Source organism: Panthera pardus, unplaced genomic scaffold (genome assembly GCF_024362965.1).
Source record: "Panthera pardus isolate Hobbes unplaced genomic scaffold, ASM2436296v1 HiC_scaffold_12, whole genome shotgun sequence".
Lineage (NCBI taxonomy): Eukaryota > Metazoa > Chordata > Mammalia > Carnivora > Felidae > Panthera > Panthera pardus.
The window spans coordinates 38954636-38966956 of record NW_026526677.1 but is presented as its reverse complement, the minus strand read 5'-3'; the positions used below and the strand labels follow the sequence as shown (position 1 = coordinate 38966956).

Here is a 12321-nt window from a genome sequence, read left to right as displayed (position 1 = left end):
AGACTATTGTGTAACACACACACTGTGCAAGAAGCAGAGGTAGCACAGAGAGGGGAGGGATTGACTCCATTAGAAATGTGTGTGCATTAGAAAAGCTTCACAGGGTAAGTAACAGCTGAAGAGGGTGTTATCAGATAGGAGTTTGCTGTGTAGACAAGATGGGTGAGAACACACCTAACAAAGAGAATCCCGTGTGCAAACTCAAGGAAGCAAACATTGCATTGGTTTTTGTAGTCAGAAGCAAGATTTGAAGGCAAGGTTGTGGCATAGTCAAAGCGATTTACAAAGGCCGCTGCATCAAGAGAGCTGGAAGCAGGGCGGCTGGGCATGGGATTCAGGCATATTCTGGGTAGACTTGATGAGGCCGATAGGCAGGCACTGCCTGGGGAGAGGAAAAGGAAGGGATGAACGTGAGTGATGGCCAAAAGACCAGGCACACAGTAGGTATTCCATTTTATATAAATATATGTGTGTATATATGTGTATATATGTGTATATATGTGTGTGTATATATATATTTGTATATATATGTGTATATATATGTATATATATACATGTGTGTATATATATATATATATATATATATATATATATATATGTATTTGTATGAGAGCGATGAATCAGGGACAGAGTGTCTGTAAGGGGGAAGTTGCCAGGTTTTGAACAAGAGCCTGTGCGAGACTCATAGTGTGATTAACAGAACTAAAACAGGTGGAAGTAGCTCAGGAAGTGATACATTCTGTTTGGCAAGTGTGAGTTGGAGATGCTTGAGGGGCAACCAGTGTGATGTGGGCATCTTGCTCAGAGAGGTGGTATCTGAAGCCAGATCTGTGAATGCACCCCCTGAGGCAGGAAGGATTCTTGGGTATTCAGCCTTTCTGATCTGCCAGTCTCCTTTAAGGTGCAGTACAGAGTGCCCATGTTGATATTCGAACCCACTGATTGCCAAGGGACGGTTGGAGTGTGTGTAGGGTACAAGTACGTAAATAAAGATAGAGCAGCCTAATTCCATATCGGACAGGGGGGCCGAGTCCCACCTGTGCATTGTTTATTCAGTGTGCACCCAAATGGCAAAAGCGTCCAATCACTGCACTGGAGAAACGAGGCTCAAATTTGAAGGGCCCAGCATCTGCTGGCGCAAAAAGATACAATTGAATAACTATTTCTCTAAGTCCCCAGTACATTTGTTTCTGCCATCACAGAGAAGTGTGTGCGTCGGTGCCAGGTTTCAATTTCATGGTCATACACTGTGAAATATCCTAGTTTGCATGTCCCCGGTGTGATATGAAGGACTTCAGGTATCCATTTACATTTCTACTCATACCAAAAGCTGTTGGAACGGACTCCCAAATGCCCCAGCCAAAGGCACCGGAGCCTGACTCACCTTCTGCTTGAATTTCCTCAGACATCAAAAATAAGCCCTTTGGCTGTAGATCAAGAGGTTAGATAATGAGGATTGATGTTAGGTGTATGGAGGGCAGTGGCAGAGAAGGAGGGGTACTGTGGGAGAAATGGGGGTGAGTGTTAGAAAGCAGATATTCTTGTGACCTCGAGTGGTGATCCCGAAAGCTGTCCTAAGATAATTTTGTTGACAGTTGACGCTGGAATCATAAACGCGTCCCGCGCCAGTGCCAAAGCTGCAAATGGCCAAGGCACGCGGCATCGTGTCCGTGTCGCTCATAGCCCTCAAAGCACCCTGCTGCATGAGGACATAAAGTTTAGTGGACATTTAATTTTTATACGGGGCGCTGGTGAATTTGAGAGATGGATATGTCCCTGTGTGTGGCATGAGTGTAAACAGTAAGACGTTCCTATCTCCAGACAGACTCCTCCCCAGAATTCCTGCCAGCAGAGAGGAATCAGGCAGATTTCTTAAAGAGCAAATGTGTGGGCGACAAGGGGCAAAATGAGGAAGATTTCTTTGCTTCCGAGCCTGGGCCGAGAAGCAGATGGCAGATGTGACAGCAGTGCATTTAGCAGAACTGTCACTCTGAAATAAGTCATGTTGCCAGGCTGGCAGCAGCTGCATCTGGGAGTGTGGGGGTTTCCTGGACAGGAATTCCAGGCGCTTGGTGGATGTCCGGTCTCCCCATGCAGGTATATTGGGGAATCCACATCATCACTGGGACCAGTGAGTCACGGTCAAGAAAATTGAGGCACAAAAGGTGGTTGTGGAGAACTTTTTCTTTTTAAATTAATGTTTGTTTACTTTTGAGAGAGTGAGAGAGAGAGCTGGGGACGGGCGGACAGAGAGGGAGATACAGAACCCAAGAGGAAGACACAGAATCCAAAGCAGGCTCCAGGCTCTGAGCTGTCAGCACAGAGCCCGATGCGGGGTTCATACTCAGACAGCAAGATCATGACCTGAATAGAAGTTGGATGTTTAACTGACTGAGCCACCCAGGCACCCAATAATGTTTTCTTTTGGAAGGAAAGGAGGAGAGGTTGATTTAGAAAACTCTCTATGTTTTGTGTTTGTTCTGGAACAAAAGCAGAACTTTTGTATTTGCTTTTAATGTTTGAAAGGGCATTGAATAGCAGAAAGAATTCTTATTTGGGAATCAGAAATTTTGACTGGTTTTTGCTACCAATTATAGGCACATTAATTCTAAAATTATTTGTTGTTATTAACAGTAAGCCCAGAGAGGCACTGAGCTTGGGGCTGGAGATAAAATGATGAAATAGACCTAGGCCATCATGGAGGTTTTAGCTAGCAGGAGATGTGTATAATGAATTGGGCAACTGAGAGAAAATGTGAGGTGTGCTATGTTGAAGCTAGGTCCAGAGTACAATGCAAGGGTGAAGTGAGGGCAGTTCACCAGTGCTGGAAATCAAGAACAGCTTCGTGCTGGATGTCAGGCCTACATTGCAACTGATGGGTGTAGAGGGTGGGGGTTTTCCAGGGGAAGGTGGATGAGGCTGCCTATTCCTGGAGAATAGTACGTGTAGAAGCAAAGGAAAGCGTGGCTGGGGTATATGTAGAGGTTGAATGTTTGGGAGGGTGAGTAAATGCAGAGAAGTTGGTGAGCTGTGGAGCTGTGAAGGTTGAGAAGTAAGGAAAAGCTACATGAATGGCTTTGTTTGCTGAATTAAGGAATTTGGACTACATTCTGAGGGTATTTCGTGACCCATAGTGATTTTTAAAGCATGGCCTCATATTTGCAATTAAGAGAGGATAGAAAGACTCCAGATGGTGGGGTGTAAGTGCTGGGGTAGATAATGGTGCCATTCACAGAAAGGACATATTAGGCTAGAACAGATTCAAGTTTGGTGTGGCTGGTTGTAGGTCTGGTTCCAACAGGAAGCAGACTCTGAAATGGAGATTTGCGTGTCCTTTATTAGGAACTTTTGTCAGGATTAGTTCGGGGGTAGGAGTGGGATAGTGAAGGAAGCAGAATTGACCAGATGAAGGGGTTGAACTGTAATGCAGTTACAATAAACACTTCAGTCATTCCTACAGGGAGTTCTGGAGCTGGAATGACCTTTCAGAGAGATTCCTAGTTGGGGCCAGGGGCCAGAACTTTGTCCTACCTTCATCAACCACTCATTGTATGTGGGCTGCCCTAGAAAGAACATTTGAGCTTGGATAAAGTGGCTCCTTTCAACCAAGGGCAAGTCCTGGATCATTATTCAGTTGAGCTGTTGGTCATCAGTTGTCCCAGCAGCTGCAGGAATGAGTCCTTTGGCCATCGAGGGGGATCTGGGTAGCATGTCACAATATCCACTACAGGATCATGATGATAAGTATAACCAAATCTCTGGGCTTTCCCCTTCTGTGGCTAACAAGAGGGAGTTAGACAAGTTGATTGTGAAGGTATGTATATACTTGAACATTCCGTGAGAGTTGGAGGATTGTAGAACTAAGAAGCTACCAAATTTAATTAACCTGTTTTTAACAGATGCAGAAATGGAGGCTCTGAGAGGTAAGGTGGTTTTTGTAAGACAGTGAGTAGTAGAGACGTCTTAGAGTGCATGTTTTCACTTCTGCCTCTCCTGAGGACTAGGGTAGAAGGATCCTCCTCTGTGCAGGAGAGGGAGTCATCAGGCCTTTGCTTTCCTGTTCCTGGAAAGTTTGATGTGGCTGGAGAACTGGGTGGAGACACATTAGGGTCAGATCAAATTAACATATTCTGCACTGGCTTAAAGTTGGGTCAGCAAGTTGAGTTGAGGACTGAGTCTCAGGGGAATCTAAATTGAATGGTGGGAGTTCTATTTATGCTTTTAACTTTGCTACAGAGCCTGTCTATTCTGTGCCCTTCATAGTGACCTATAGAGTTTACCTTCCCAAAGGCAGTCTCTCTAGTGCATTGATAAGTACTTTACTGGTTTGGCTTGTATTTCTCAATAGTTTCTGAACTTCATAGGAACATAGAATGTGAGGACACGCATTTCCCATGATGACAAGGAAAAAAAAAATGGTGTCCTTCTGCATGGCGGCTTAGGTTCTGATGAATGGCACATGAGTCTCCTTTTACCCAGTTGTTTATGTCTGGAGTGTATGAATTAAAGCTACTGCTATTATCCTCCATGGTGATGTGACAACCACTTCTTCCTTGTTTTGACTTCTATCCACATCACTTCATTTTGTAGTTCCTTTGACAGATCTGACGTGGAAATAGTTGTATATCCTGAGTTTGATGGGCTCATGGCAAATGTAATGAAGATGACCATTTGATGGGAACTCAGTAGTTGTCCTTACATTCTTCCCATGACTTATGGGAACAGTTTCCTGTTGTTTAGAATCAGAGAATCTGTGGAATCTGTTGAGGTTGGATGGCTCCATGGAGGTCAATTTGTTGCATAGCCTGACTGACCCATTTTTCTGTTTTTGTTACAGCAAAATGTATCTATGGAGGAAAAGTCCTTGCAGAAGGCCAGCGGATTTTAACTAAGAGCTGCCGTGAATGCAGAGTAAGTTTCAATCTTACGTTCCCCATCCCTTGGGGGGAATTAACATATAGATAGATGGGCTTAGTTAGGGATCTGGAGTGGAACATGTTGGCCTGAGTGGGTGTCTGAGTGGTGGTCTGCTGTATGGGATGGGAAGGTCCCATCCACTGTCATTGCGTGGCTGGGTGGTCATCAGCTGTGGAACATAGAGCCTTGGGAAAAAGTACTGAAGGATGTGAGAAGGCAAAGGTAGCCAACAACTACCATAAGTCAGTGAGGTTGGCAGGTGGCCCTGGGAAAGGGTTTTGAGTTGATTTTGGGGAAATTGGTTTGTGATGCCAGCTCTGGATGGTGCCATCTCTACTCACAAGTGTCTTATATATTGTGAGAAAATGCCTGTCTCCTGCCTGCCCTCGTCTGTCTCTTTCTTGAAATAAGACGTGTAGAAGCATAGATCTTCAGTAGTCGGTCAGCTAACCTCCCGTGCTCAGCTGCTGCATACTAGCATGGTACCAAATTCTGGGTATATAATGGTAAACACAACAAAGTCCCTGTTTTTCTAGAACTTGCAGTCTAGTAAGAGAGACTGATAATAAGGAACTAAATAAGCGTATGATATAATGCCAAATCATGCTGAGACGATAGAGCGCTTTTGGGTAGGTGTGGGTGGTCTGAGAAGGCCTTTCTGTGGAGGTGATATTTGAACAAAGTGTGGAAGCCGTCCTAGGAATGTAAGAGTGAGAGACGGAGGGAAGGAGGGTGTACAAACACAAGGTGGTACATTACAGAGCAGCCACCTTCCACTGAGGAGGCACAGCTGGGGTTGTGGGGCATCTCCAGAGAGGCTGAGTGGAACCACTGCATCTCAGAATAGCCATCTTTACGAGTGCTTGCTACTACATTAGTTCATGTGCTCCTCATCACAGCCCTGGGGAAAAGAAAGGAATCTCTTTTATAAAGATTGAGGAGAATGAGGCATTTAGAGACCTGGAGAAGCTCTCAAGGAGCTTGAATACATTTCTCTATGGGGGCCTTGGTTGGAGGTGGGTGGACGAAAGGTTCTTTTCTGTCTCTCTGGGACTAGACTCTACCCCAGGGGTTAACACCCTCAGACTTTCCTATTGTATATTTCCCATTCCCACTTTCTTGGCTGCACTGGGAATGCCAGAGATCTGTGTCTCCAAACAGTCTGGTGGGCACGTAGGTGTGGTGGTCTTTGTGCAACGGTAGATGCTGTGCACCGAGGCTCCGTAGTCTGCAGCAGAGGCAGGGATGGTGTGGCAGCTAGGGTTCTGTGATCTCTCAATCAGCAAAGCAAGCTACCAGACCTGGGCATGGGGGAGCCGGTGGGGTTTTCTCTAACCTGAGGCTGGCATATTACCACATAGGATGTTGGGTGGATTAAATGAGATAAAGCACGTGAAGTACTTGGTAGAGTGTTTGGCACAAAGTAGGTTCTCAGTAAATGTGAGCTCTTCTTATACCACATGACCATACATGTCCTCTCTGAATATAAGATTGATAGAGGTCCTTTTCTCTGTAAATTGTTTAACTTTTTTTTTTTTTTTCTTTTTGAGAGAGCGTGCATGAGCAGGAGAGGGGCAGAGAGAGATAGAGGGAGAGAGAATCTCAAGCAGGCTCCATACTCAGTGTGGACCCCAACATGGCCTCAATCCCATGACCCTGGGATCATGACCTGAGCTGAAATCAAGAGTCAGATGCCCAACCACCTGAACCACCCAGAAGCCTTGATTGTTTCACTTCTAGGAGAGAGAAAATGATTTGGATTCTAAAACCTTTTTTTTAGAGGCAGCTGGGATGATTAAAAGCAATTTCACCCACTCTGCTGATGATCCCAGTTTGTTTGTTTTTTAATTTTTAAAGAAATATTTATTTTTGAGAGAGAGAGAGAGGCAGACAGAGTGCGAGTGGGAGAGGAGCAGAGAGAAGGAGACACAGAATCCAAAGCAGGCTCCAGGCTCTGAGCTGTCAGCATAGAGCCTAACGCAAGGCTCGAACCCACGGACTGGACTGTGAGATCATGACCTGAGCCGAAGTCGGACACTTAACCAACTGAGCCACCCAGGCACTCCCCGGCCCCCACCCCCCCGCCCGTATCTGTTTTTTATGTTGCCACTTAGAGGTAACAATGCCCTTTATCTCTTATATAGAAACAGTAGGTGACTCTGGCAAGGGTCCCAATTATGACTCGATCTTTTGTCAGAGGATCAAGGCAGAGAACTTTGGAGACCTCTGGAAGATGTGGGCCTGGATTGAAATGCCAGCTTATTGGAATAGCACTTAGCACTGCTAATAGCACATTGTAGATGCTCTGCCTGCTTGGGTTCGTCTTTTACTGCTTTTGTTTGCTTAGATTTTTACCGTTTATAAAAGTTGGGGCAGACAGGTTATTCCCTTTGCACGTGTGGTATGTGTGTGTATATATGTGCACGTGAGTAATTTCGTCTTTTAAAAAGTCATTAATTTCTTTTTATAGTTATTTATTAAATGTTTCCTTTGTGTATGGAAAAGGGTCATTGACAACTATATTTCTTGAGCATTTAGTATTTTTTAGACACTTCTTTTAAAGCATTTTAAACATACTATCTTCTATAAAACTCATAATTACCCTGCTAGGTAGGTGCTATGATTATTCCCATTTCACAGATGAGAAAATTGAGGCATAGAAGATCAGTCACACAGGTAGTCAGTGAGCTAGCTTGGATTTAAACCTGTGTGGTCTGGCTTTACAGGTTCCTTTCTCAGCCTCTCTACTGCCACTCCTGATGGTGTTAGACTTATTTGGAAATAATTCTCATTTCTGAGTTTTAGAAGCTAGATCCAGAAGCATTGAATGATCACTCTTTAGTCTGTCTGAGAATACCAGGTTGGTAAGGCTATGGCTCATTGATTCTCTTGATGAATGGGGTAGTATTTATAACTGGCCATAGAACAGCCTTGGGACACATTTAATGGATGCCGTCAGCAGGTAGAGGAGGTGATGGGCATAGGATGCCAAGGCTTTGAGTCCCTCCCAGGCAGCCTTTCTTAAGATTTAAACCCTGATGCCCAATGGTACCTGTTGCATGTAAAGAGTTAATGTCTCTCCTAGGCGTCTATACTGGTACTGTATAAGTACTGTCCTTGGGAGAACTGAGCAAATAATTAATTCTTGGTCTTCTGTGGTTCAAGTGCAGATCCCCATTTGACAAAATGCTGCCTAGAGATCCTTTCATTTTCATTTTCCTAGGATCATTTTAAAACCTTAGCAACACCAATTAGATAAGAAAAACTCTTGTTTCAAATATTTTCACCAAGTGTTTTCAGAAGTTAACATACTTTTTTTTTTTTTTTTTAAAGATGAATAAGCTCTTCTAGTAGTCTTGCTTACTTTGTCCAATTATTGCTGCCCCGCAACATTTCTTCAGGCCAGCAACAATTTTTGACTTAACGGTGTGAGTTGTTATTAGAAATTCAGGCTGAAACACAGTGATTAGTAAAGAACTTGAAAGTGTTTATATTTGACCGATGACCTAGAGAGTGTCACTCTAAATGAGAAAGAATGGAGGCATTGTATTTTTCTACCAACACAGAGTTCTAGGGGTCATAAAATAACATACCATAATCAGGAGGGTTTAAAATGTTAATTATCAGATACTTCTCACTAGAAATAGTTTTAAAAATAAAGTTAAAAAAGGTTTTGTGCCTAATTATGTGGCTGGACTAATGGATGTGGTGGCACTTTTGGTACTGTAATCACAGTTCGTACTATTTCAAGATCATGCAACGGGGTTTGTCTCTATTTAAACATTTCAAATTACGATCTTGCTCATTAAATACGTTAAAGGTTGATTAGAATTGTCTGATTTAATCAGCCAAGGCAAGCCCTTTTCATAAAAAAAAAAAAAAACAACTTTTGTGAGTGATTATATTAAAAAAGTCTTCATGGCATTTTAAGTATTATTATTATTATTATTATTTTTTTTTACAAAAGCAAATATATACTCTAGATAAAAAATTTTGAACATAGAGGAAAATTACAAGGATGAAAAAGGAAATCGCCCCAGGATCTCACCATCTAGACATAATTGTTTTTTTTGACAGCAAGAATGAAACTTATCTTATTTTCTCAATTTGAGTTCTGCTAAAAGCAGACCCTGAACTAAGGATTTCAGAACAAGGTAGGGCTCTCAGAAGCAACCAGTAAGGGTGTGGAGGATGCAGAATGGGGTAAGGCAAGGAACTGAGCGAGGGTGGGATTTGGGCTGAAAGGCCTCAAATACCCTGGTTCCAGGAGGGGTGCTGGAGTACTAATTGGACCCCAACTATTGTGTCCCCTTGAGGTAAAGAGCCTCCCATGCCTGTCATTCCCTGGCTTTGGGCTGTGGCGGTGGGGATGTACAACTTGTGGGTAACTCTGTCTGCTCTCTGTGTGGCAAAGTGGTGCCAATGCCCAGAATACTATCTGAGGGTGGCAAGGATGAGCCATTAGCAGAAAAGCATTCAGATGGTGGGGGTTGGGCACACAGAATTCATAAAGGGGATTCAGCAGTTTCTGTCACTCCTGTTTTTGCAAGGAGCCAGTAGATAATAAATACATTGGTATTGAAAGATATTGTAGAGGCATTAACAGTAAGCATTTTGCTTTCCTGTGCATGAAAGCTTATGCTGCTGATCATAAAGTTATTAATGTCTATTGCTTCAGTTCCCTGTTGCAGAAATTAAGGCACAGCTGGTAGGCACCCTGGCCTAGGACCAGTGCCCACTCTCAAGGTTAGGTGCCCCCCCCCCCCCCCCCCCCAGTATGGCCTGGAATGGAACATATGTGAGAATGGAACATATCTGTGATGGAGAGTGAAGGTGCACAGGTACCAGGCTGTATTCTCACATCTTAAGTCCCATTTTAAGATGGGAGGAAAGCAAGAGATCTGGATATCTTGGGACAGATAAAAAAATGAATGGCAAGGAGGACAAAAAGAAGACACTGCAAGGAATATTGGAAGCAGGACTGTTGGGGCTGAAAATCATGAGACAGGAGAGGAAACCATGGTGCAAATTTTCCAAATGGTGGATGAGTCGTTTAGAAATTAAATTTATATTTGATGTTTAGAGTTTTGTTTAGGTTCATAGTTAGGAGTAGATGTGCTTGATGAAATGGTTTCCTGCGAAACCAGTGGACTGTGGGGCCACTGGAATGCTAGTGTCTCAGAAATGGAAACCTCTGTATCGCCCCCATCTCTCCTGGCTAGCCAGCTCCATCTCATTCCCTCATTTATTTTGAGAAGTACCTTTTGGTCTTAAGTGAGACTCCTTTTCTCAAGCTGGCTTCTTAGTTGACTTAAATAGCCTCTTGGGAAGAGGAGAGAAAAGCTAAACATTCTAGATAAAATAAAAGACTCTCAAACCCTTTTTTATAGTAATTAATGGACTAATATTTAGAGTTCACAGTACAACTAAATACAGATGCTAGTAATGCCACCAAAGACAACCTTTGGTGAAATGAGGTCTTAAAGATTCATCAGGTGAATATTTAAAAATCTATTGTAAGTGATTTTACTTACATATAGGGAGAAATCCAATACTCCTCCAACTCTCCATTCAGTTCATTCGTACTTGGATACCTTGGCTCTTGTCTATTTCCTCTGCCAGGAAAGTCTCCTCTTCCCCATTTCTTTATTCATCTTTGGCATCTTCCTTATAATTTCTTCCCACTTGAGCAGTAGCATTCTCCCATGACACATCATCATACCCTTTTTAGGACTTACTGTACTGCATAATAGTTAAGAGAGTTTTTTTGTTTTGTTTTGGGGTTTTTTTGCCCCCCTCCTTCCTGTATTCAGACTAGGAACTCCTCAAGGGCAGGGAAGAGGTCTTAAATTATCTTTGCGTTAATGGTTTGTGTGATCCAGGAGCACTGAAACTACCTCATAGCAGCCTATGAGAGCTCATTGTTCATAACTTCCCGACTCCAGTCAGTGATACTATGTTGTTAATTCAAAATTGGTCGTCATCGCGGTATTCATATCACAGAAATCAGCAAACCGTACAAAGTAAGGCTCCCCCATTCAGCAGCCCATTGTGAACTTCCCAGCAATACCACTGTAGAGTGACCTTCTGCTACATAGAAGATACTCGAAACTTATTTGTTGAAGTTGGGGCTGTGTAGACCTAGAAAAAGAAATGTGCCTTCTCTTCCAGGAGTGTCATCCTGGAAGTTCTATTTGCGACTTTGTCATTATTGTGGAATTCCTAGAAGTACTATTACTTACTGAAAGTTGTTATCACTGCAGGCTGTTAACAATGAGCATTTTATGTCTGTGTCATCAACTAAGAAATGTGAATGTTTTTTTGTTTCCTGATTATTTGGCTTCCAGGGTGGAGTTTTAGTAAAAATTACAGACGCATGCCCTCCTTTGAACTGCTCAGAAAAGGACCACATTCTCCCAGAGAATCAGTGCTGCAGTGTCTGTCGAGGTAAGTGGGCTTGGTGGTGGAGCGGTGCTTGGGATGAGGGTGGGAGGCATGAGGGCTTAATGAATAATGTGAAGATCGTAACATGGGTGCAAAACTCTGCTCTGCTATTTGCAAACTTGCGTATCCTATTTACCTTTCTCAGCCATAGTCTGAGCAGTTCTAAACCTGAGGGTAATAATAGTCTGTTTCACAGGACTGCTGGGAGGGTTAAATGCAAAAATGCATAAGTACCTAGCATCATGCTTAGCATGTGATAAATGTTCCATAAGTGACAATTCCTATAAAAAGAATGATAGTTCTTGCAATAATGGTTATTATAACCATTATCATTATTACATTTTCTCATGAGTGGCATTGGTAAGCAGACTGTTGAGCCTTTCCCATGGACCAATTCCTGTATCTAGCAGACAGGGGCTTCTAGTGGATCCTTATTTATAGGATTATATGCAACTTTTTTACTTTCGTGCAAGGAAAAAAGCTTTAGCTAAGTAACACCTAATTGCTAATTCATTCTGGAGCAGAAATTGTTTTGCTTCCTTTTCCTGGAATTTTCTCCTTTCCCAAAATTTGTCCTCTTCAAATTGTGGATCAGCTATCCCTTCATTTCTGAAAGGTCTTGCCCTGGCAGATTTTCTCCTGGATTAGGAGAACCTAAAATTCGTTTAAAATCTTACAAAACAAATCTGGTTAAACTCCTATCTATTTTTTGGAAACTATACCTGTCACACATCTTTCTTCACATTCTCAAATACCCGTGGAGTTGATCCTTTTTGGCTCCCTTTGAAGCTTCTACAGCATAGCAGATTTAGCTCTGGTTACCTTATATTTCACTTTTCTCTCGTTTTTCTCTAGCATAAGAGTTGGCACATATTTAATGTAAAGGGCCACAAAGTAAACATTTTAGGCTTTGTGGGCCAGAAGGTTTCTGTTGTAAATATTCAACTCAGCTGTTTTGCA

The 12321-nt window shown here is 42.8% G+C and overlaps 1 protein-coding gene across 2 annotated transcripts in view; it reads left to right on the top strand.

The window, feature by feature from the left end:
• The window catches only part of NELL1 (neural EGFL like 1), an 874069-nt gene that overhangs the window by 205599 nt on the left and 656149 nt on the right, over positions 1-12321 (top strand). For both annotated transcript variants that reach the window (XM_053899887.1, XM_053899886.1), the window contains exons 10-11: positions 4838-4911; positions 11265-11364. In XM_053899887.1, the coding sequence (XP_053755862.1) occupies positions 4838-4911; positions 11265-11364 (174 nt within the window). The remainder of the gene's footprint in view (positions 1-4837; positions 4912-11264; positions 11365-12321) is intronic.